The sequence below is a fragment of the Zootoca vivipara genome, chromosome 14, assembly GCF_963506605.1.
Source record: "Zootoca vivipara chromosome 14, rZooViv1.1, whole genome shotgun sequence".
NCBI classification, from domain to species: domain Eukaryota; kingdom Metazoa; phylum Chordata; class Lepidosauria; order Squamata; family Lacertidae; genus Zootoca; species Zootoca vivipara.
In genome coordinates this window covers 12,155,795-12,181,972 of record NC_083289.1, presented here as the reverse complement: position 1 = coordinate 12,181,972, position 26,178 = coordinate 12,155,795, and the positions used below count along the sequence as shown (strand labels likewise).

Below are 26,178 nucleotides of genomic sequence, written 5' to 3'. Positions count from 1 at the left end.
TCCCCTCCCCCAAATTTTATTTATTTATTTATACTTTTCAAGTATATACATTTCACTCGTTTTATACATTTAACTGATTTTACATTTATATTGACATTTCAAAACTTGACTTCCATCCCCCTCTTTCTGCAGTTCCTTAAATCTGTTTTTAATATATTCTCCATATCCAAGTTAACTTAATTTGTTCGTTTATTCATCTTCTTTAAATATATACTCTTATAAAACTACAGGTTGTTACAATAATCCTGCCAATGTTTTTATCTGTTTATAATTTATTTATTTGTTTGTTTATTTATTTGTTATCTTGATTTCTTATTCTTCTGGTGAGTTTCGCCATTCCTACATATTCCATAAGTTTTTGTATCCATTCTTCTTTTGCTGGGACTTCTGCTTCTTTCCATTTTTGTAGTAGTCTCTGTAACATTAGAAGGATACCAATCCAACGTGCCTCTTGATTTTTTTGAAAAAGTATATCTTTGTCTGTGTGTGTGTGCGCGTGCTCGTGCTTTGCTGTTGTAACAAAACCATTCACCCTGATGAGTAAGGACGTGGGAGAAATTCTGGAAGAAAGATTTAAAATTTACTGCATGCTGTACATTGAAGGAAAACTATATGAAAATGATACATAGATGGTGCCTAACACCAAGTAGATTAGCTTAGATGTATAAATCTGAATCAGATGTGTGTAAAGAAGTAGAAGGAACCTATAATGATCTATAATGAGATAAAAACAATGTTTAAGGAAACATCCCCCCCCCCAAAAAAAAACAGGTATTCCTGTTGGAATAGGTCAGACGGAGGTACCCAGGTGTTAGAGAAATTTATGTATGCAACAACAGCAGCTTGGATCTTGTTAGTCCCAAAATGGCGAGTGAGCGAGTTCACTTAGGAGGATTGGCAACTTGAGATGGTAAAATATACTGAATTAGCAGGGCTAAGAAGTAGATTAAGAGAGCAAGAATATAAAGAGGAATGGAAATAATTGTACACAGGTAAAAACACTTGACAGGATTAAGGTAAATTCAGCACTATAACCTATATTAGAAAGGGAAGATAGGGGGGGGAGCTGAATTAAATGGGCATATAAAAATATGCAGGAAGTGCGGGAAAATTAAAAACCATGAAAGGGAAAGAAGGGAAGTCATTTAATATATTGTTATAATGCAGGGTGCTGTTGGCGGAAATGTATATTTGTAAACCTTAATAAAAATTATATAAATGAGGGAGAAATTTGATTCCATTCGCATTTTAAAGGCTAACCCAATTTGCACATTCTGAAATGAGAGGAAAGGAAGTGCATCCATCCTTTGAAAATCGCGCTTCTCCAGATTTTTTTAGTGCGGTTCTTCAGCCAAGTTCAAATGGAGAATTTGCTTTTTGAACTCTTATCCTCACTTTGTCTATTGTGTGATGCTGGTTTGTATACTGTGTAATACTAGTTTGGGTAATGACAAACCTAGACAGCATCTTAAAAAGCAGAGACGTCACCTTGCCGACAAAGGTCCGTATAGTTGAAGCTATGGTTTTCCCAGTAGTGATGTATGGAGGTGAGAGCTGGACCATAAAGAAGGCTGATTGCCGAAGACTAGATGCTTTTGAATTATGGTGCTGGAGGAGACTCTTGAGAGTCCCATGGACTGCAAGAAGATCAAACCTATCCATTCTGAAGGAAATCAGCCTTTATGTTTATTTTCTCCCTAGGTGTGTCTTGAAAAGATGGAAGACATCCAGCTAGCTATGGTTATCGCTCGTCTGTATGAATCCGAATTTGAGATCTCCTCTACCTATACTGCCATCCTTTATGAGAAGATACTGGGCTGTGAGAAAGATGGAAATGGATTCAGCTGCGCAAAACTCCACCCGGACCCTTTCCTGCGAAGTCTTTCCTACTGGGTAATGAAAGAGTACACTAGAGCACTAGACACTTTACTGGAACAAACACCAAAGGAAGATGATGAAAACCCAGGTAAAGACTGTTTCAGATCAGCGTGCCGGGGGGGGGGGGGTACAGCTAGGCTGAGTCCCGGGCACACAATGCCTTGCCCACCTTGTCTGGGCCCTGGAGCCTGGCCTGGCCTTGCTGCTGCATCCCCGGCCCCTTCACTGAATGGCTGCCCAGCCAACATTGAGAGGATGCTATTGAGAAATAATATATATATGATAAGAATAATATTGGAGAAAACTGGATATTGAAACCTGCTTAACCTAAATCATATATCTCAGTTTTACAGCAGCCCTTCAAAGTACGCATCACACAGAGTATATGCAGTCAGAAGTTGACCCGGCTAAGAAAACACCACCAAGAGCGTAGGGAATTATCTCCCTTATATGAAACCCCTTACTAGCTGCATGAAAATATAAATGGTTGGGTTTCTTTAACTGAAATACAAACTGACTCTAAAGAGACTTTAAACTAAAGATAAATGCTTTCTCTCTTAGTAACATTCCAACCTTCAACCCATTCCAAACCTCCCACAAACTCCCACATAACTCCCATTAAACTACCCAAGAATTAACAGCAAACTAGCTTTATAACTAAGCAACTCTTATACTAAGATTCAACTGGGAATCTCTTAAACTGAGAACAACTGAGAGATGAATCAAACTGAAAGATCTAACTAAGAGATACAGAAGGCTTTCTGGCAGAGCCTTATATACAAGGAGCAGAGCCCACGCCTGTGGGCAATTAACAGAAATCACCTGCACCTGTTTCTCTTAAACAGACAGTATTTACATTAGACCGGCTCTAAAGTAAATTGACTATTCAAAAAATCCAACAGATGCACCCGCCAAGGGCTGTGTTGGCCAGTTTGACTTCCCCATGGGCAGGCGCGCAAGTGGTACATCGTGGCCCTGCAAACCCTCCGTGCCCCACACTTGCCCGGCAGTGTTGGCAGCAAAGGCTGGGTTGACGCAGCGGGTTTTATGTTCACCCTCTGCACCACACCCTGTGCACAGCAAAGGACACAACGCCACTGTTTCAGATTGTTAGGAAAGCCTCAGTCTTGGAAGGAATGTTGCTTCATTTCATTTACTTCTTTAAGGCACTTGGTTGGTTGGTTTTTTTTCATTGCCCTGTGCCAAAAAGACGCTCAAGGCAACTTGCAGCAAAAAATGTAACACAAATAAAATAGAAACAAATGGCAAGGAACAATAAAACAACCAGGCACTCAATACAAAGCAAACAAACAAAAATTAAAGTCCCAGCAGCCCTACAACATTGGCAGTTATCACTGTTATATAAATATAATTAATAAATTATATATAATGTATTGCTAAGTAGTAGTAATAATCGCCGTTAGAAAGAGAAAAGCCAATAGATAGCTCCAAAGCTACAAAAGAAAAAATTAAGAATCAAATAATGGGCCATAATATTGTGGAGTATCCATAGATCTCTGCCTGTCAGACTATATTCTGAACCTCCCATTTCTGATGTTCTGGCCATTGTCACTTTTTGCAACCTAATGAGCCCTGATTTTGTGAAGCAGTTTCTCTGCTTGTTTACAGCAAGGGAGTCACAAAACCTTTTTGGCGTCAGAAGACTAACAGCACGGACCCATGTTTTTTAAAAAAGGAATATTAAAATAGAAAACCATTTTAAAAGCTAATTGTGGGCACACAAAAACATGTTGACACAGTTCACAGTGGAACCAGTCAGTAAGCAGGGGTGGGTTTTTTGTGTGTGTTTTTTTAAAAATAATAATTATAAGAAATGTTTTTTGTTTTGTTTTGTTTTTTGACAAGGGGGAAAAGTCCTTTCGGTATCCCAATAATTCAAGAGGGGAGATCATTGAACCAGTCATTAAAACTTTTTCAACTTTAAAACAATTTTTTCAATGACAAATTTAGGAGGTCTTGGGGTTGGCAAAGAAATGGGGTGCACAGATGCAAGCCACAGGATAGTCACCCCTGATTTACATGTATGTATCCTCCCCTCCATTAACCCCAAAGGCTTCCCAGAGCTGCTTTCAATTACCATAGCCATTATGGCTATTTCTGATGTGTCACTAATCTCTGATTTCTCTAGTCATTGTCAAATCGTGCAATCCTGTGGTCTTCAGTTTCTACAACTACCTTCGCACTCACCCCTTGCTCATCCGAAGAAATTTTTGCCTGCCCGATGGGGCCTTTGCCACTTTAGGATTGCAAGCCGAGAAAAGCTTGATCGACAGAATCAATCTTATTGAGAGAAAGCTCTTTTTCACTACTGCAAATGCTCATTTTAAAGTGGGTTGTCCTGTGCTAGCTCTCGAAGTCCTTTCTAAACTCCCCCAAATAAGCAGCAAATCCAATATCTTCATCAAGACGGAAGAAGCCAGCGAGATTCCTGCTATGCAGAATGGTGTGAAATTGGAACCAAAGGTGTCAGGTAAAGGCAGTGCTACAGACTGGTCGCTGCCTGGAGAGAGCTCAGCAGATTTGATGAGTCAAATGGAGTCCGCAACTCTCGTTGACTGGAGTAAGCCAGCAACAACATTTGAGGATGAGCCTCTGAAACTGGACTGGGGGGAAGACAAAAGCAGTTCGCAGGAAGAGGAGGAGGACGAGAACGGTTTGCAAATGAAGGGCTCAAAACAGGAACCAGAAAGTGCAAAGCAGGCCGGGGGAAGCCCGGGCGATGATGTGTATATAGACGACATTGAAGTTGACGTGATCGCTGAGCAGCTGAAGTTCAGAGCGTGCCTAAAAATCCTCATGACGGAGCTCAGAACGTTGGCCACCGGCTACGAAGTCGACGGAGGGAAGCTCCGCTTCCAGCTTTACAACTGGCTGGAGAAGGAAATTGCCGCTCTGCACGACATCTGCAACCACGAAGCGCGCGGGAAAGGCGAGGGCGAAGTGGTCGCCCAGATAAACGGAGACCTCCTTGACCGCGAAGAAGTGGGGGGCAAGGGGGACATCGGCTCGTACGAGCGGCACCAGATCGAGCGGCGTAGACTGCAAGCGAAGCGTGAGCACGCAGAGCGGCGAAAGTGGTGGCTGCAGAAGAACCAAGCTCTCCTAAGGGTTTTCCTAAGCTACTGCAGCCTACATGGGGCACAGGGCGGTGGTCTTGCCTCTGTGAGAATGGAGCTGAAGTTTCTGCTGCAAGAATCGCAGCAGGTAAGGCCCACGGTGAGAGCCACCATGGTGTTTTAGGTTCCAAGAGATTTTTATATCTTTCCCAAACTTTGAATAGGGGTTTTCGTATTATATGAGTTAAGAATCCTCTGTGAACTTTTACCTTGTTATAGCATAGATACGTGTGCCAACCGTAACCATAACGGTTGTCCCAACCTTTGAGATCCAGTATACTGTATCAGTATTATTCAGTGCCATCCATTCTTTAATCCAGCACAGACATGCGGCTTCAAAGTACAACTTTAAGTCTGGCATGGCAAAACCACCCCTCTCCTTTGCTTCCACCAGTAATTTATATTTTATTCGTGGTATTTTCCCCCTGCCAGATAAATTTAGACAGTTCTTTTTGCCAATCTTTAAAGCGAGCTTGTCCTACTCCAATTGGTATTGTTTGAAAAAGAAATAGCATTTTGGGCAACACATTCATTTTTATGGCTGAAATTCTGCCTCATAATGACAATTGTAACCTACTCCAGGTCTCCATATCTTAATTTATTTCCAAATTTTATTGTAGTTATTGTTATATAAATTAATATTTTTGAGGTTTGCCAAATACCCAGATACTTTACTTTTTTTGTTATCATCAGACCCGACCTTTTTTGTAATTCTTGCTTTCCTTGTTCATTCATATTTTTAACCAAGAGCTTTGGTTTTTATTTCTTATTTGATTTGAAACCTGAAACTTCACCAAATTCATATATTTTCTCGACGTTTTAACAATACATTCTATTGGGTTTTCTGTTAGAATGACTAGGTCATCAGCAAAAGCCTTCACTTTGAAGGACTTGTTACCTAACGTTATACCTTTTATTTCTGATTCATTTCTTAGAGCTATCAGTAAAGTTTCTAGTACCATAATAAATAGTAGTGGAGAAAGGGGACACCCTTGTCTTGTTCCCTTACTTATTGGAAACATATTTGAGATTTCACTGTTTATGATAAGTTTCCCTTTTTGATTTTCATAAATTGCCTTTATCCCTCTTCTAAATACTCCTCTTATCTCCATTGTCTCCAGTAGCATTGTCTCCATGGTAAGGCCAGTTTCCTTTCCTTTTGCACAGCCTTTCTCTTGGTGGTTCTACTTCTGTCGCAGTTTTAGAAGCAATGCCATTTCTCAATCAATTCCATTCATATTATATAAGCTGGGGAGAAACTGTAGCCCTCTACATACTAGCTGGACTACAACTCCCATCATCCTTGAGCATTGGCTATGCTGGCTGGGGCTGATGGGACATGTGTGATCTCAGAGCGCTGCGATGCTCGTAGTCATGTGACACTTTTTTGGGCTGTGTTTTTGTTCCACTAGGAAACGACAGTCAAGCAACTCCAGTCGCCCCTCCCATTGCCCACCACGCTACCGTTACTGTCAGCAAGCATTGCTTCAACAAAGACGGTTATAGCCAACCCTGTGCTGTATTTAAACAACCACATCCATGATATCCTTCATACTATTGTGCAGATGAAAACGCCACCCCATCCTAATGTTGAAGACGTAAAGGTAACAAACGGGGAAATGAGCTTTTAGAATGTGAAGAGTGCGGTTTGGTGCGTGTTGTAGCAAGAACCCGGGTAGCTTGTCATGGTCATAGAGTGGTTATCACACTGTATTGTGGGCATGGGAGCACTGTGGTCTAAACCACTGAGCCTCTTGGACTTGTTGATCAGAAGGTAGGCGGTTTGAATCCCTGCAGTGGGGTGAGCTCCCGTTGCTCTGTCCCAGCTCCTGCCAACCTAGCAGTTTGAAAGCACACTGGTGAAGGTAGATAAATAGGTGGCAGAAAAGTAAACAGCATTTCTGTGCGCTCTGGCTTCCATCAAGGTATCCCATTGCACCAGAAGCGGTTTAGTCCTGCTCTCCACATAACCCAGAAATCTGTCCGTGGACAAACGCTGGCTCCCTCGGCCTGGAAGTGAGATGAGCGCTACAACCCCATAGTCGCCTTTGACTGGACTTAACCATCCAGGAGTCCTTTAAAAAAGAAAAGAAAAGAAAAAAGAAAACCATGGAGAGGAGAGGTGAACTATGTATGCCACCTTGAGCTCCTTGGTGGAAAGCAAGATATAAATGAAAAATAAATAAAGGAGAAAAGAGTCGTATACACACAGGGGCTTTATGGTCTAAGCCCTCTGCTTGAACAGAGTAGGACTGTACCTGCCTGACATTTGCATGTGTCATAAGGCAAAGCAAAACCTTGCTTTGTGCAGGACTCAGACTGAATACTAAAGAACAACAAACCGCTGAACCCCACATAAGAGCAGCAGTTCTGTTCTACTTGCAAGATCTGCTGAAAGGGGTGCATCTTTAGTTACTCTGAACCTGCAAAAGGCTTAAAAGACTGTGGGTCTTTTTTTTATGGGTAAAAAGGTAAAGGACCCCTGGGCAGTTAAGTCCAGTCAAAGGTGACTCTGGAATGCGGTGCTCATCTCACTTTTCAGGCCAAAGAGAGATGGCATTTGTCTGCAGACAGCTTTCTGGGTCATGTGGCCAGCAGGACTAAACTGCTTCTGGCGCAATGGGACATTGTGATGAGTGCCAGAGCACATGGAAACGCCACTTACCTTTCTTTCATGGACACTTTGTGCCTCCCATGCACAGCCACACCTCCAAAACAGCAACTTTTCATGGAAAATCAGTTTGCCCAAAAGTTCAGCGCCGTGCTAGTTTGCAAAAGCATATATTATTTACACCCCTGTAAAATAAATGCTGCATTTTTCCTCTTTTAGGTGGATACCCTCTATTCATTAGCCGCTTCCCTTTCTGCATCTATTTACCAAGCCTTGTGTGACAGCCACAGCTACAGGTAATCTCTTTTCTGTGCTTAGTAGGTTGTTTGAGGACTCTCTGCTTCTGATCAGGGACAGTCTAATAATTCTAAAATTAAAAAGTGAGATTGTAAATTGTAGTCCAGAGTAGTCATAAACTGTGTAGTCACTTGCTTTATATAGTCTCATCTTGCATGTTTGTGACGGTTGTTCTGAATGTTGACAGTGGTTTTAAGGCACTAAGCTCTTAGTGGAATCAGCATTTTTAAAAAGGCTGCTCCTCCCAGCTAGTGTGGTAGAGCAAAGAGCCCTCGTATCAATTTATTTTGTAATGAAGAGAATAATCACATAGACACTGGTCAGAAGAATAAAGAATCTTTCTGCCTAATTGTAAACAGGAATCTTTGGATGAAACCTGGTTGGTGCTCATGGAAAGTGTTTTGATCTGGAAGAGGTGTCCACTAATGGAAGAGGAAGGGAAGATATTTTTGCCTGTTTCTCCAGCAGTCCCTCCACCAACTTTTCTGAAGGGTTGCCTCACTGTCTGGAGCTGATCTGGGGGGATGCAGGGAGAAGGGGTAATTGGCAAAAACCACCTCCCTTCTCCTTCCATTAGCAGACACTCCACTGGATCAAAAGCCTTTTTGTCACTTGGATTCTAAGGTAGGTTAAGCAAGTTCATGGGAGGAAAGTTTGCCTCCCCCTTCTGTCTCTTCAGCCACCCACTGTGGGGAGTTGGAGTTGGGGGGCTTTTCTGAACAATATAGACTGGGTGGGTGGTGGCTGCTGGAGAAGGAAAAGGATAGAAGCTTGCTTAAGTTCACTTACCTTTAGAGCCATGCCCAGTTTGGGGCTGACTCCTTCTTCTCCCAGCAACCCTCACTCTCTAAAGAGGCCAAAGAGCATGGGAAGTGATGCAGACAGAAAAAGACATGAAACTTTCCTTTGGTGAACCGCCTTAAGTTTCTTACCTTAGGATCATATTCAGTGAGTCCAAATGGGCCAATTGGAGCCCACCCTTTACGTGCAAAATATTGAAATGGAAATTAAGACTCAATTGCCATTTTTTGTCATATTAACAACATCAAAATCAAACTTATTTTAGCAGTCAGACAGAAACAAATCAGTTTACAGGAATGGTTTATCAAGGACTGCTTTTGAGTGACCGTCGCAGACTGAGGACAGAGAGCATTGAAGAGCACGCTACGCCAAATTCATTGCCTGCACAGTGGCCTGGTAAGACAACTCACCTTCCCTGACAATATCATGCAAGTGCTTCAATAGGTGTACAGTCATACCTTGGTTGTCGAACAGAATCCGTTCCCGAAGTCTGCTTGACTTCCGATAATGTTCGACAACCAAGGTGCGGCTTCCGATTGGCTGCAGGAGCTTCCTGCACACAATCGGAAACCGCCAGACGTTCGGTTTCCAAAGAACATTCACAAACCGGAACACCTACTTCTGGGATTGTGGGATTTGGGAGCCAAAACATTCAAGTCACAAGGCTTGATCCAAGGTACAACTGTATAGGCTCGATTCAAAAACCAAGCCAAACCATGAAGCTGAGGAAGCTTAACTACTGTTTGGCACAATGCCTGCATCTACAAGCCATTGTTTGTTTGCATATACTGTTGGCAGTGATTGGCCATGTGGCTTGTATTCCTGCATGTAGTTAAGATTCTGTTTTCATTCTTCCACTGGATTTCTTCACTGGCCAGTTATGAATGACCACCTGTAGATCATCTGGGAACCATATAGATATACGGAAAAAGGAGTTAGATAAAATCACTATAAATTGTTGTGATGGTTCGGAGATAAAATCACTGTAAATTCGGATGATTCTGAGGTTTAATTTGAAATCAAGCTGGATTTGAGTTTGTTGGTGTCTCTGGCAATCTCTCTTACATCATGGATGTTGGCTCATATTATGGATGTATGATCTTTTATTGGTACTGTTGCTGCAGGTTTGTCATGGTCTTTGGCTAGAACAATAAACTTAAATTGTATAATAATTAGGGGAGGGCTAAGATTTGATTCGTATAAATTAGCACAGGTATGTAAGAAGTTACCTTATACTGAGTGCATTGCCTGCACTGATGGGCAGTGGCTCTCCAGGTTTTCAGGCAAGAGTTTTTCCCAGACGTATCTGGAGATGCCCGGAATTGAACTGGAAACGACTGCTGAGCTACAACTCTTCCCCTGTATGCAAGTTGTGTGCAGATTTATGTGATGGGCAAGGGCACCTTTTCAGTAGCAAGCAGTGCCTCTGCATATAGGCTCACTTCAGCTCGATGGAAACCCTGCAAATCATGCGTACAGAGCCTACGTGCATGGAACTTGCAGAATTGGAGATGTCAGGCACAATCCTGATCTCTCACGCAAGCACAGTTTTGTTAACTGTCTGTCTGCCCGGGGCTTATGTGATTACTGAAACGCTGCTTGGATGAAACAAACCAGTTGCACGATTTGCCCAGTTTACAAGGATATCCTGTTGAATTTGCTAATGCCGTCAGTGTCCGAGTAATGAGGGGATTTGGAAAGCTTCTTTGAGGTAGAACTTCCCTCCCGTCTCACCCTCAACTGTTTTTCACTGTCCAAGTGAAGACACTTCCTTGGCAAAACTAGGAAGCATGATCTCGAAAGCATGTGCTTTCCTCAGGAGACAGATTTGATATCTGATTGCTGCTTGGTAATAGTTTTTAGCTCCAGTTTATTGTGATGCTTCTTTTATAAATGGGGTGGAGGTAGTGGTTTTGTATTGTTTTAATGTAACTGTTTTCCTTTTATAGAAAACCCAGAGAACAGTACGGTAGTTATTGGGTATCTTCATAATTTGGCACATATATAAAATGGGTTTATCAATTTGTCTCTAAAATGTAATTTGGAAGGAGACCTGAGAAAGTACTGCTCAATACTCATTCTGTCGTCTCGACCACTTTGGGTTCATGTTTGCGTGATCATATCTCAGTGCATTAAGTGGAGATAGTTCTATTATTCTTATTGCTGTTATCTACCCCCCCCCCAATTATTTATATACCAGTTAAGTGCCTGGGTGACGTCTAAGCGGTTCACAAGTGTTGACCACTTACAAAAAGCATGTATAATTAAAACACACTATAACAATTTAATCAAAACATTAAAATAAGCACCCACTATTCAAATGTATAATTAAGCAAGCAGTTAAAACAGGAGATTCCAGTCAGGAGACCAGAAGGGAGCTTGTCTAAACAGGTGTGCCTTCAAGAGCCGGTGGTGTGCCAATACTGATGGTGCTTCTCATATTTTAGCGGGGAGAATGGACACACACATCATAATCTAATGTGCCCATCATCTCTTCTCATCTTTGTTTTTGCAGGTGTGAGCTCACTCATTAACCTCTTAAATACAGCCCAGGATGAGGACCATCCAAAGCTAAATGTCTTGCTTTGTGAAGCTGTTGTAGCAGTCTACCTGAGCCTGCTGATACACGCTCTGGCTACCAACGCTTGCAACGAATTGTTTCGACTAGCAGCCCATCCCTTGAATAACCGAATGTGGGCTGCTGTCTTTGGAGGAGGAGTAAAGCTTGTGATCAAACCAAGGCGGCAATCGGAAAATATTCCAGGTAGTGTGTCTCCTAGAAGACTGTAAACATCGCCCGGGGGGGGGGGGCGTTGGGAATGAGAATTTTGTGAGTTACAATACAAACCTCAAAGCGCGATCCTGGAATCTGAAACACTTTACTTATACTCCTTTTAATCTTGGGGCTATTTTGCTCCTTCACGTCACTGTGGAAGCATTTGATGTTCTTGAACAGGCATCCCCAAACTCTGGCCCTCCAGATGTTTTGGTCTACAATTCCCATCATCCCTGACCACTGATCCTGTTAGCTAGGGATCATGGGAGTTGTAGGCCAAAACATCTGGAGGGCCGCAGTTTGGGGATGCCTGTTCTTGAAGCATCCTCCTGCATCAGAGATGGAGAATGTGTAGCTCTCTGGATATTTGCAGGACTCCAACTCCCATCAACCCCTGCCAGCATGGCCATTGACTGGGGTTGGTGGGAGCTGTAATCCAGGAACATCAGGAGGGCCACAGGTTTCTCATCCCTTTCCAGTATGATGGGGAAAGGGCTTCAGAGACCCCTTGACTGCATGGTTTTCTGGGTCGATTGTATACATTTCTTTATTTGTGAAAAGGGGGCTGCTCCACAAGCTCACTTTGGATGCTACCTTCCTGGCTTGCTGAACTAAAGCTTAACAAGGCAGGAATGAGCACCAAGCCTGCACATTCCACCTTTGCCCTGCCGATATACCCTTTGCATGTTGGTTTCAGCGTTCTGATCCTGATTAACTTAAGCTGCTGTTTCCTGTTGCATCCCAAATAAGAAAGTGTGATCTAATACCATTTTACTAGCTGGCATCCTCTAGGGCAGGGGTGGCCAACTCCCAAGAGACTGCAATCTACTCACAGAGTTAAAAACTGGCAGTGATCTGGCAGGTCAAAGTTGTTGAAGTTTTTATTAGGAAGGAGGAAGGCCCATTTTGGGGGGGGGGGTTCGGGTCAAAGTTGTTGAGTTTTTTTCAGGGAGGAGGTAAAATGTTGAGCTTTTTTTAGGGGAGTCACAGTAGTTCAGCTTCTTTGGGAGGAGCCAATGATCTAACAGTGATCTACCGCAGACGTCCAGTGATCTACTGGTAGATCACGAGCTACCTGTTGGACATGCCTGCTCTAGGGGGAAGAAACTGACAATACCTGCCAAGCTACCAGTAACTCATCAAATGTAAACTCCTGTAAAATAAGCATTTCCCAATATATTTTTCACTTCATTTAACCCACTTTGACAGCAGTTATTCTCAGCTCAGCCCTGTGTGCAGAAGGGTTCTGGTTTTTTGTTTTGGCCCTCCCTTTTGTGGCTGGAAATTCCCTTATTCCAGCGCCGTTTCCCGCTGCTATCCTGGATTGTTAGATATACCAGAGACCTGGCATCCCCAAACTTCGGCCCTCCAGATGTTTTGGGCTACAATTCCCATCTTCCCCATCTTCCCTGACCACTGGTCCTGTTAGCTAGGGATCATGGGAGTTGTAGGCCAAAACATCTGGAGGGCCGAAGTTTGGGGATGCCTGCCGTAGACTGTCCCCGGGACAGGTGAGGCTGCTGCTAATCCCTTATTTTCAAATCCGAAAGTTGACAGCTACGATAGTCCTTATGGCCACAAGGAAAGGCTTGACTGTCCGTGGGCAACCAGTGGTAAAATCTCAGGAGATGCTAAGTAAGGATTCCAGGGGGTGAGCTTTTGGTCTGTCTCCTTGCCCGTTTTTCTCCCTGACGGAAACGGGACAAATTGCATGCAAAAATATAGTATATATGTTCTTGCAAGAGCTGGTTTAGTGATTGATATATACATCCATGTTTTATATGCTATCAGAATATACGCAGATGCTTTTCCAATTTGTTTACCGCTTCTGAGTCTCTAAGCTGCCGCAGACAATCAAGTAATCAGTCTCCTAATCTGTTCAATTCAGATAAACCACAGTCCTTAACCACCAACGTAGAAAATGTAGTGTCCTTAAAAAGTCTCCAGTCATCGCACCAGGTTGCTTTATCAAATAGCAATGAAATGGCTTCTGGCTGTGACTCAGAGCGTCTATGCCAGAAGGATGGTGAGAGAAATCTGGGTGCTGATTGTTGTGCGTGTTTTGTTTTCCATTAGAAACATGTTCCAAACTGGATATTTTTGGCATGGATTTTTGTTTTTCGCTTTCCTGTTTTTGGAAGATGCTCTCCTCCTTTATCCTCTTTTCTTCATAACTGGGGATTTATGATACAGGTTTATCATAATGGAGACCAATATTTGAACTGTGTTTCTTAGTTTTGGATCAGTTTTTGGTGTGCTGCCTGTTACATGCAAGTTCTTTTTATACTTAAATACTAAGGGCTATCTCCCCTGCTCTCTTTGGTTGCCAATAAAGTAATCTGTCTCCTAATCTGTTAAATTCAGATAAACCACAATGCCTAACTTCTGTGTCTGCAGTGAGCGAGTTGTGAAGTTTATATGACAGTAAGAGCTGTTCGGCAGTGGAATTTGCTACCAAGGAGTGTGGTGGAGTCTCCTTCTTTGGAGGTCTTTAAGCAGAGGCTTGACAGGCATATGTCAAGAATGCTTTGATGGTGTTTCCTGCTTGGCAGGGGGTTGGACTGGATGGCCCTTGTGGTCTCTTCCAACTCTATGATTCTATGATTCTATATGCATGATCTTATTTTTTTATTTCTCATTTGTCCCATTGTGATCATGCTTCTGCAGTAGTTATGCTTGCAGTTTGACAACAAACCCTTTATACCTGAAGGAGCATCTCCACTCCCATCATTCTGCCCGGATACTGAGGTCCAGCACCGAGGGCCTTCTGGCGGTTCCCTCGTTGCGAGAAGCCAAGTTGCAGGGAACCAGGCAGAGGGCCTTCTCGGTGGTGGCGCCTGCCCTGTGGAACGCCCTCCCAACAGATGTCGAAAAGGAAAACAACTACCAGACTTTTAGAAGACATCTGAAGGCAGCCCTGTTTAGGGAGGCTTTTAATCTTTAATAGATTACTGTAATTTATTTGGGGCGGGGTATAAATAATAATAATAATAATAATAATAATATATTATTATTATTATTATTATTGCTCTTGCAAGCTCTTACTTTATTTACCAATATTTGTATGCCACTTAATAAAATAAACATATCTGAGCAGTTCACAAAAATGATATGAAATATTCATTAAAGAGGGATGTATTCAAAATGAATATATACTTTTAGAACATTTTTATTTAAAACGGGCCTCCCACTTCTATTATAGTTTGACTCCTACCCTGACAAAAATGAAAATATTTATTAAAAATATTAATAAGGAAGTAGCTATGAAATCGGAAATGGGTGTATATATTATGTTGTTTGTGTGTGTTATATTTTTATTTTAGAAGATTTTCAGATCTTGGAAAATTTCAGCTCTAACTACTTCTTTTGTTTTAGTTGACTTCTCTCCTCCCTCTCTCCCTTTCCCTCTCTATATATTTAATTTTAAACAACTGGTTGTAGAGTTAATTTCTTCAATCCTCCTCCCTGTCTCATTCCACAATGCCCTTTTCCCTTCTAATGAAGACAAATTTCTTTAAATCTAGTAGCTGATCCAGTTTCTGATGATACAAAGGACATTAATGAAGGTCTGTAAAGATGTGCACTGTAGCCAGACGTTACTTGTGTGTAGGAATGGGTAGTCAAGTGATTGCCCGTTATTTCATCATGGTCAAATATTGTCAGATATTCAATGAATCTTAAGAATTGCCTTGTGGCCAAGCGGCAAAGTAAGCCTTAGCTATTGACTGTCAGTTGTAAATCCAGGTAGATGTAAGTCTCAAATGGAACAGAGTAGTGTAAATTTGGCAGAATAGGTGAGTCGCAGAAGCATTGACTTTGCTACTTACCTAATTGCATTCAGAAGGGATGCTGGTGGCGCTGTGGTCTAAACCACTGAGGCTCTTGGGCTTGCCGATCAGAAGGTCGGCGGTTTGAATCCCCGCAACAGGGTGAGCTCCCATCGCCCTGTCCCAGCTCTTGCCAACCTAGCAGTTCAAAAGCACACCAGTGCAAGTAGATAAATAGGTACCACTGTGGCGGGAAGGTAAACGGCCTTTCTGTGCGTTCTGGCATTTGGCCTCATGACCCGGAAAGCTGTCTGTGGACAAATGCTGGCTCCCTAAAAAGCAAGATGAGCTCTGCACCCCATAGTCCCCTTTGACTGAACTAAACCATCCAGGGTTCCTTTACCTTTTACCTTTTTTATTGACTTTTTTCCTTTCCTTTTGCAATTGCTATGCTAATTTCAATGTAACTTCATCTTTAACTATGTTATAACTGTTTGCCACAACACTGCAGGTTCCTAGACTTTAATACCACTATAGAAGAGAAACTTTTGTTAGCACACAAATATGAACCATTGAATTATTTTTAAAAACAAAATTATCTGTCCTTATGTTTCACAGTAACATGCTTCCCCACCCCCTTTCATTTTTTTATTTTATTTTTTGTAATCAGAGTAGATGTCTAAACCGTTGAGGATGTAAACCTTTTTTTGGTACTTTTCCTGATAAGCTGATTTAAAAAAAAAAAAATAATAATTGACTGATGTTTGACAATATTTGACCAGTGTTAGATGAGTCAGCCTGTTGACTATTTTCCAGCTGTCTTAATTCCTAGCCCCACCTGTGTTAGAGAGAAGATCTGTACTTTTAAAATGTGAGCACACTTCATTTCGAAAATAAGTGTAATCTTCAGTACAGCTTGACCAGGGTTTTGGAGAGGGGAAAATAATCCAGTTTTATCTGCATGACGTTAACATTGAACAAATACCTAAGCAGCATTGTAAGGAAATGCAGTTCTAAAACTAGGAGGCTCCTCTGATCGAATTAATTTATGCATTGCTATTTTTACTCATCACATATGAAGTAGTTTTCTACTTGCATAGGATCTGTCTGAAGATTACAGTTATCTCCACCCCACCCACCCCTTTTTAAAGATATGGTCTTGGTACCAAATAGCTTTATCACCGTTTGTTTTATATTTTCAGTCTAACAACTCTGATTACTTGTGCACTTTTGATTAGGATTGAAATGCACACCCACATCATGATTAAAAGTGCCGGTTCGTGGCCACAGTTGTAGCTATTAAAAACCCTCTGTGTTCAGCCCCTCCAGTTCCTTCGGAAGAAATGGACAAGCATCGCCGCAGGTTCAACATGAGAATGTTAGTGCCGGGAAGGCCAGTCAAAGACAGTGCTGTCCCTCCACCTGTGCCTGCAGAAAGACCGTCCTACAAAGAAAAATTCATCCCTCCGGAACTCAGCATGTTAGACTATTTTGTCGCAAAGGTAATTATTTGTATTTATCTTAAGATTGCCTAATTCCCCTCCTTCCCTTTAAACGAAGCCACCATTTCATATGCAGTGCCCATAATCACCTTTAAGAAGTTAAACTAAAGTATAATTTATGCAACTTTGCTCCTTGCAAACAGCTGGAAAATCTGATTTGCTGGGGTTTGGATCATTTCTGATGGCAACCATATGTGAAATGTATGTATGTGTGTGTGTATACAGTCGTACCTCGGAAGTTGAACGCCTTGTGAGATGAACATTTTGGCTTCCGAATGCCGCAAACCCAGAAGTGAGTGTTCCAGTTTGCCAATGTTCTTTGGAACCCAAACGTTCGACGCGGCTTCCAATTGGCTGCAGGAGCTTCCTGCAGCCAATCGGAAGCCACTCTTCGGTTTTCAAACCTTTTGAAAGTCAAATGGACTTCCGGAACAGATTCCATTTGACTTCTGAGGTACAACTGTATATGTATATTTGATTGACAACCCTATGCCCTTTTAAAATGTGGGGTTTTGGTTAGTGGGTTGTTTTTATTTTGATTATATATTTCGTGACTTTATATTTTAATTTTGTTCTGTGAACTGCCCTGAGACCTCTGAGTATAGGGCGGAATAATAATAATAATAATAATAATAATAATAATAATAATAATAATAATTGAAGGGGAGCAGGGGTTACAGAGTCCTAGAGTAGGAAGGTACCTCAATGGTCATCTAGTTGAACCCACTACCGATGCAGAAGACCCAGCATCCTATGGCATCCCCTGCTAGGTAGCCATCCAGCTTCTGTTTGGAAATCTTTTAACAAAGGAGTATTCATCACCTTCCCTGGCAGCCTGTTTCACTGATGATTAATGTAAACCGTCAGGAACTTATTTCATTTGCTTCAGTCCCACTGGTTCGTGTCCTGCCCTCCAGAGCAACAGGAAAAACAGTTGGCAACATCAGGTACCTCATGGTCCTTCAGATATATGAAGGTTGCCATCAGACTGCTTCTCAATTCCCTCTTCTCCAGGTTAAACATTCCCAACACATTCATTCATTCATTCATTTAATTTACATACCACCCTATACCTGGGGGTCTCAGGGCAGTTCACAGAATAAAATAAAGATATAAAACCACAAGGTACATAATAAAAATAAAATATAACGAAGGCACCAGGTGAACTTCCCTTGAGAGAATAGTCCACAGACTGGGAGCCACTGCAGAGAAGGCCCCACTCTTGTGTTGCCACCCTCCGGACCTTTCAAAGTTGAACACATGTAAACTTTCCCCATTGTTCTTGGTCTCCGAGGCCCTCATCGTCTTCCTTTGGTCACGTTAGCTTGGATTAAGATAAGTTAACGCAGGGAAGTTCACTGAGGTGTGGTTTCATGTCCCCTCTTAACTGCACAGTAGATAACTGAGTACCCAGAAGGTTTATCTGGAGAACGGGGAGGCCTTCTGGAACATTGAAAAATGAGAACCGGGGGGGGGGCACTACTGGAGGAAGCAGTAACCGTGTGTGAAGTGTGCAGGGATCCTTTTGGCCCTGGTGGTACCTTCCTTGATCCATACTGCACTTTCTATCCGTGCTTCTAACGTTGTGGTTTTTTGGGGGGGGGGATTTGCCCCTCTTAACATTCCCTTTCAACTTCCTTCTTAGCAGTCTCCTCATTTGGGGGGAACCAGCCCAGGAAGGTTCATAGATCTGTGGACTGAACCACAGATCTATGTCCTGCTCCCTAGGACTGGTTTGGTAGGACAGATTGGGGGGGGGGTGTTTCTGTTGGGATTACTATACACTGGCGAGCTACACAGTTTGAGCCAGGCTAATGATGTTACTGGGTATGTTCCCAGGAGAAAGGAAGTCCTTATCTCCTTATGCTCACGTGATGTTTTTCACTGTCCTCTGTACACTTTCTCTTTCAGCTGTGCAAGATGCCAGACGCTACGCTGCATCTCTCTCTATAACAGTGATGGGCACCCTTTTGAGCTTGGTGTGTCAAAATTCGCCAAAAAACCGAGCATAACTCAAGTGGTGTGTCACTTCGAGAAAAAAACCATAATTTCGCGATATTTATACTTTCAATAACAAAAATGTATAATTGTAATATATAACTGTATTTAATAAACCAAAAACTAATTATTTAACCAAACCAAACCAAAAACCCCTTAGTTATCACAAAGTGCCCAGAGTTGTTGAGCTTTTTGGGGGGAGCTGCTGACCAAAGTTTTGGAGTTTTTTGGGGGGATGCAAAAGTTGCTTTGCTTTTGGGGTGGGGGAATGCCCCAAAGCCGCTGCGCTTTTTTGGGGGGGAAGAGAACAGAAATAAATGACGAATAATACCTTCGCTGGAACTAACACGCAGCACTGACATAGCCTGCCAAAGCGCCAAAAAACCCCAGCACAGAACGGGTTAAAAACGAACGCTGTTACATCCAATCATAGTCTGCCAAAGTGCCAGAAAAAACAGCACAGAAAGGGTTAAAAAACCAATCTCTGGCTACCAGCAACAACAACAAAAAAGGATCCGGATTTTAACAGCAGGAGATAAGCTGTAGGAGGAGCGGGAGAACAAATGGGGGGAGGGAAACAACAACAACAGCATGAATGGGCCAATGGGGCGCGTGCCAGCAGTGAGGGCTCTGCGTGTCACGTCTGACACACGAGTCATAGGTTCGCCATCTATAATAAAGTAGTTAGACACTACTTATTGTTGCCTGTGTGTTGTTCTTCAAGCTGAAGGCAATCACAATTTGCTGCACTCCCGGACTCACAGGTCCAGGTGTGCTCTGGCTTCTGTTAGCTGCGTGGGGCAGACTCACATCTGCCCCCCCCCCCCGGCTACGGAATGCTAACAGTTTCGCCATAGAATCTAGCCTGGATCACAATCCTCTGCCATCCCTTGGTGGTAGATTGGGGGGGGGGGTATTCACAATGACGTCCACTCTGCATGCTTCCTTCCGAGTTCAGCATTGTGGCCCGTGATTCCTATAATGAAGATTGTGCCTTCTTCCTGCACCTATGAATCGAAGTAACATCTGTGGAAAAAAATGATGCCGTGTAAAACATGTCTTGATATCTCGCTTTGTCCTCTCTTTACAGCCATTCCTTCCTTTTTCAGACAGTGGTGTGATGTATGATTCTGATGAGAGCATCCACAGCGAAGACGAGGATGAGGATGCTTTCCTCTCCGATATGCAAATCCTGGAGCACAAGGATGCCAGCTCCTACAGGTAGGCAGCATCAGGGGCTGAAATGGATGCAGGCAGAATCTTCAGCTTCTCTTCTGATAAAAACAGTGCTTTTTTTCTTTTTCTTTTTTAAAAAAAGGCTTAGAAAAATCACCATTTTACAGCTCAAATTGGGAGAAATAAATGCAGCAAATGGACAAAAGTACAAAGAACGTGCATTACCTCCTATTGCACACCTGACAGCTCACAATAACTTCGACATTGGCATGAGGTTGTGTGCGCTAACATCTTTCCGATTCCTCCCGGAAACACCGGGAAAGGAAAGGAAGCCATCATTGGAGGTTGTAACAACAAAACTGACCAATCACCATTCTAGATTCCAACTCCTACTTCACACATTAAATGCTCGCTTCCGTCTGAGATTCAGGAAACAACGTGACAGGAAATGAGGCCGCCATCGGGGGTAGCAACGAAACTGACGATTCACCGTGCTAGAGAAGAAACTAAAGATTTTAAAAATTGTAGTTTCTTCTCCCGTTAAATTCACAAAATGTTTAGGGGTATGCGTACCCCTGCATCCCCCCCAGAAAAAAGCACTGGGTATAAACTAAATTTCCTGGGGGTCCCTTTTACTAATTTATATTTTAATAAAGGGACTAACATTTTAGAAGCACTTTCTTACAAAAGAGCATACGGTATTCTAGTCAACAATCCACTTCATCAGATGCTAAGGTGGAACTGCAGAAAGGGTAGCATAAATACGACTGTATCTATCAGGGTGGCGACATATTTATTGAAGGGATAGACATCTGAAGGGTTATATTATATTGCGTGTATCGGTAATCTGCCTTCATTTCTAGGTGTGGTGCCAGAAGGGGGGAACTTGGTTTCTTTAAAAATCTGGTTTTCTTTTGTTTTAGTTGCCGAGATGTATCAAAAGCAGATGTTGTTTTCATGCTTTTATAAAACATTTTTTTAAAACTATATTAAACAGTTTTCTAGCTTAGGGTGATGTCCAATATTAATCGCACTTTAGAGTAGACTCATTGAACTGAGTAGAATGTTCTGAGTATTATTAATGCTGGATATCACCTTTGATTTGCTTGTTAAAAGCGAACCTTAAAATATAACAATGTGTTCTATCCAGTGCTAATCCTACAGAGAGTAGGCCCATTGACATTATGTCACATAACAAACTTAGGTTCATTCATTTCAGTGGGTCTATTCCAAATCTGACTTAATATCCTGCAACCCCATGTTCTGGCAATTGAGCACTCAGTTCTTGAGCACCTTCAGATCCAGCTTCTTTGGTGGAACACATTTAAAATGCAGTTGAAGGGGTGGTGCTAAACACCAGCTGTTGTAAAGAGAGAGAGAGTTTGTGTTGCACTTGATAACATTACAATTGTTCCCTTTTCCCCCTGCAGCTGGGCCCTTATCCATTTGGCGATGGTAAAACTTGCTCTGAACAATATTAAGAACTTTTTCCCCATTGCTGGTTTAGAAATACCTGGTGAGTTGCTCCATGCTTTGTGAAAACAATTCTACGTGAAGAAGCAAATCCTAAGTCCAAGCTGAAGCACGTTTACTCAAAATTAAATGTGATTGAATTCAGTGGTGGTAATAATAATAATAATAATAGTAATAATAATAATAATAATAATAATAATAATAATAATAATAATAATAATACAGTGGTGCCTCGCTTAATGAATGCCCTGCTTAACGAAATTTCCACTTAACGAAAGGTTTTTTCTAGTGGAGGTTGCCTCGCTAGACAAATTCGTTTTATGAAATATTCGTCTAGCGAATCGCGGTTTCCCATAGGAATGCATTGAAATTCAATTAATGCGTTCCTATGGGCAAAAAAAAATTAAAAAAAAATTCAATGCATTCCTATGGGATTCGCTAGACGAATTTTTCGTTATAAGAAAAGATCCGTGGAACGAATTAAATTCGTCTAGAGAGGCACCACTGTAATAATAATAATAATAATAATAATAATAATAATAATAATAATAATAATAATTTGTTATTTATACCCCACCCATCTGGCTGGGTTTCCCCAGCCACTCTGGGCAGCCTCCAACAAAATATTAAAATACAGTAGTCTATTAAATATCAAAAGCTTCCCTAAACAGGGCTGACTTCAGATGTATTCACTTATTAAAACATTTATATACAGTCAAACTTCAGTAGTCAAACGTAATCTGTTCTGGAAGCCCGTTCGGCTTCCTAAACATTCGACAACCAAGGTGCGGCTTCCGACTGGTTGCAAGAGCTTCTTGCACTCCCAACGGAAGCCATGTTGGACGTTCGGCTTCCGAAGAATGTTCAAAACCCGGAGCATTTACTTCCAGGTTTTTAAGCGTTCGGGAGCCAAAAGGTTTGAAAACGGAGCCGTTTGAGAACCGAGGTTTGACTGCACCACCTTTCTTCTATGAATGGCATGCAAGGCACCTGAAGAGTCATTGCAAAGGAAGAACATCAAGCAAGATAACTTTTTTATAAAAAAATCATTCTACGTTTCTGGGTAGGCTGGTCTACACAAGAATATTTTTAGCAGGTGCCAAAAGGGAGTGCAGTGAAGGAACCCTGCCTGATGTCAGTAGGCGGGGAGTTCCAAAGTATAAGATGAAGTTCTTACAAATGCAGAACAGGTTTTATGTGGCACTTCTGCCGATCGAAGCGCCCAGGTGGGCATATATGGGGGTAAGGTAAGCTGTTCCCAAGTTCTTAAGGGCTTTATATACTACAGTAACACCTTGAACTTGACCTGGTAGCAGCCAGAACAGATCGCTGAGCACAGGTCTTGCATGCTGACAAGGTCTCGCTCCTGACAGCACTCATGCTACAACATTCTGCACTAACAGCAGCTTCCAGATCCAAGGACAAGGGAAGTTTTATGCAAAGTCTTATTCAGGTCTGTGCACGGGCCTTTGTCCCGAGTCCTTCTGAGGGGTGGGGGGGTGGGTGTTGTTGTTGTTGCCAATGCATACAATTTTCTGTGGATAGTTGCTGAATTTTACATTGCTGTTTTAGATCTTCCAGTCACCTCGCCGCTGGGTATCGCTGTGATTAAAAATTTGGAAAATTGGGAACAAATCCTTCAAGAAAGAATGGACCAGTTTGAAGGCCCACCACCCAATTATATCAATACCTGTTTCACTGAAGTGGGAATAGGACCAGGAGCAGCTGCCGCCCGAATAAAAGCAATGGTTGACCCTGAAAACACACCATTCAAGTAGGTCCCCCACCCCCATGGAAGTAGTGCTGTGGGCTCTAGTAGAAAGTGAACCAGTTTTATTAACAGACATGATAATCTCAATTAGGGATAGGGAACTCATAGCCCTCCAGATGTTGTACTTATTTATTTCTCCTTAGACGATAGCAATCCCCAAAGCCATTATGGAATAAAGCTCGAAATGTCTGTGACCTTTATTTTTTATTTACGTTGTGGTATATGGTGGTGCTTTGTTGATTTCTTTCCTGCTTTCAGCAGTTTCCTCTGTTATGGTTTTGCGTGGGCTTTTAATGGGATAAGAATCCATAGAATGCATTATTCACAGAGGCTCTTTGTGGACCCGCTTTGGGGAGATGCCTCTTGTGTTCTGCAAAACTTGAGAACAGACTGTATACACTTTGATCTTTTTGTGAATGAGCAGGCTTTCCATGTGACCAGCGTTCCTTCATGAACCTAATCTATAGGCCAAGACACTCCCTATCTTTCATTTTCCAGATCAAACGCAGTTGGTGGGTCCTTAGGATTAGAACGGCACAGAAGCAATGTGTTTCTCCCAAACCATTCCTGTATCCTCTAGTATTTTATTTGGCTCTTTTTATCTTCTTCCAGTTTTATCCTTCCTTGCATTTTTTCTTTTAAAGAAAAAGAATTCTACAGTAACACCCTTCTCCCCCCCATTCCCCCCAGATCAAAAGATTATTCAGCACAGCCAGCCAAAAGGCTGTGGAATTTTCTGGTGAAGCAGGAATTACTGCAAGATACTTTCCTCCGATACACGTTCACCAAGAAAAGAAAGCAAAGTGAGGTAATGCAAAAGAAGAAAGACTCAAATGATACTCATTGAAGTTATAAGAGTTTTCTTCTGCCTTGAAATCATTTGCTGGTTTGATGTTTGTTATAATGACTGGGGTTTTTTTGTCCTCAATTAGCTTTAGCGGTGTGTTAAAGTGAGCCTGACTATGCACTGTGTTTTTCATTTTTCATTCATAAATACACACAGAGAGAGACATTATATATATATATATATATATATATATATATATATATATATATATATTTGTATTGCCCGTTCATATAAATCATATCACGTCATTGTACATCAATAAGTACAAATGCGATAGAACGCAAAATACCATGGGAGCAATATGCTCAAACCGTCTTGCTCCGGTGAATTCCGCACCAGCTGAAGTTTCTGAACCTCCTTCAGAGGCAGCCCTACATATAACGCATTGGAGTAATCTAACCTTGAGGTTACCAGAGTATAGACAATAGTACTGTTTACAGGTAGGTAGCCGTGTTGGTCTGAGTCGAAGCAAAATAAGAAAATTCCTTCAGTAGCACCTTAAAGACCAACTAAGTTTATATTTTGGTATGAGCTTTCGTGTGCATGCACACTTCTTCAGATACCAGGTATCTGAAGAAGTGTGCATGCACACGAAAGCTCATACCAAAATATAAACTTAGTTGGTCTTTAAGGTGCTACTGAAGGAATTTTCTTATTTTGCTATAGACAATAGTAGTTAGGCTATCCCTGTCCAGATAGGGGCGTAGCTGGACCATCAGCCGAAGCTGATGCAAGGCATCTCCAGGCCACTGAGGCCACCTGATAAATGGAAACGTCAGTGCAGGTGTGATCATTTGCTGCAAAGCCTGAAGGAGGAGAGGGAGAATGTCTCTCTGAGGTGGGGGGGGGTGGAGGAGAAGGATTGTGCAAGCCCATAGTATTCCCTGCTGCCAAGCTATGGTTTAATAATCAGGTACATTTCACCTGGACCAAGCCCACCCTGTTTCTTGTGTTAAGTCTGCCTCCCTCCCTCTTTCCCACAAAACTTCTTGCTAGTAAGAAAATCTTGCAAGTGAGAAGCTTATGTGCGCGCGCATTTATTTCATTTCATCGTTATTTGCTTACTATGCCATATGTGTTTGCATTCACTTACCAAGTGAATTTGTTTTGCCCCCCCCTCCCGGGCCCTTAAAAGCATTTGTGTAATGGTTAGCTGGCATCGTTTTAAAACACCAGCTTGGAACGTTTTCATTCTTCTCCTTTTTTGTATTTGTTTGTGCATGTGTTTTGTGTTTGTGACTGTGTGGTGCCGTGTAGTCTGTAGAAGATCGCGAGAAGCAGGTCATTCACCACAGCGTAGCGGACGGTTGCAAACACAAGGTAGTAGTATCCCACCTCCCGAACCTTTCGCTGCACTTTTGAAGCTTCTCTGGGGCTGCCTTTCCTTACTCCCACTTGCTAAAGTGACAATAACAACACAGATCTGTGCAATCTCTCTGTCGGGACCCAAACCTGTGTACTAATGCTGAGATATGCTGCATAACACCTTGGGTCACTCACTTGCACGCCGGTTTTGTGTGTCAGGATTGGAAACATAACATCTTTTGGCTCCTGGAATGCTCTGGAGAGTACATGGAAGTCCAAAGACGAGTTTTTGCCAAAACCACACAGCTATTCAACTTCTTCTGCATGCTTCTTTTGCGTCTTGTCTATTCAGTTGATTCATACCACTGCAAAACAGTTCAGTGAACCTGTTTGTTTTTTTTAAAAAAACCCACTTTAATGTTTCGTAGGTCGAAGCAGAGCTCGGCTACCCTGGAGGAAGAGCAAAAATTATACACAAGGAGTCGGATATGATCATGGCCTTTGCAGTCAATAAGGTAAAGCTTTCCTCTCCTGACCTCCCTTTAAAACCATGGTTCCCAACGTGGGGCACACGCCCCACAAGGGGGCAATTTGATTTTTTTTGGGGGGGGCAATTCAATAATGAGTTATTCAACAGTTAATTTTTTGCATTTCTTATGGTTCTAGGGGCCTCATATACAATATATAAATATATATTGTGACATACACATTTTTGAAATTAAAATCAGAATGTACATGGTCAGCTGGTGACAATAGAGAGGTTATCTAAACAGGAAAGTTTATCTAAACAGAAAATACACTGGGTAGTGCTCAGTCAACAGTTGTGGAATTTCTCCCTG

At 42.1% G+C, this 26,178-nt stretch overlaps 1 protein-coding gene across 6 annotated transcripts in view; it reads left to right on the top strand.

Annotated features, from left to right (window-relative positions):
• DMXL2 (Dmx like 2) overlaps positions 1 to 26,178 on the top strand; it is a 100,478-nt gene that overhangs the window by 60,914 nt on the left and 13,386 nt on the right. The window contains exons 23-36 of one of the 6 annotated variants that reach the window (XM_035131020.2): positions 1,702 to 1,966; positions 4,028 to 5,103; positions 6,428 to 6,619; positions 7,846 to 7,922; positions 8,990 to 9,120; positions 11,240 to 11,488; positions 15,025 to 15,066; positions 16,588 to 16,769; positions 19,858 to 19,988; positions 21,374 to 21,459; positions 22,989 to 23,190; positions 23,878 to 23,995; positions 25,292 to 25,354; positions 25,768 to 25,854. In XM_035131020.2, coding sequence (XP_034986911.2) covers positions 1,702 to 1,966; positions 4,028 to 5,103; positions 6,428 to 6,619; positions 7,846 to 7,922; positions 8,990 to 9,120; positions 11,240 to 11,488; positions 15,025 to 15,066; positions 16,588 to 16,769; positions 19,858 to 19,988; positions 21,374 to 21,459; positions 22,989 to 23,190; positions 23,878 to 23,995; positions 25,292 to 25,354; positions 25,768 to 25,854 — 2,901 coding nt within the window. Of the gene's footprint in view, positions 1 to 1,701; positions 1,967 to 4,027; positions 5,104 to 6,427; positions 6,620 to 7,845; positions 7,923 to 8,989; positions 9,121 to 11,239; positions 11,489 to 15,024; positions 15,067 to 16,587; positions 16,770 to 19,857; positions 19,989 to 21,373; positions 21,460 to 22,988; positions 23,191 to 23,877; positions 23,996 to 25,291; positions 25,358 to 25,767; positions 25,855 to 26,178 lie in introns of all 6 variants that reach the window. The other 5 variants (XM_060282350.1, XM_035131022.2, XM_060282351.1 and 2 more) reach the window with 5 other exon arrangements.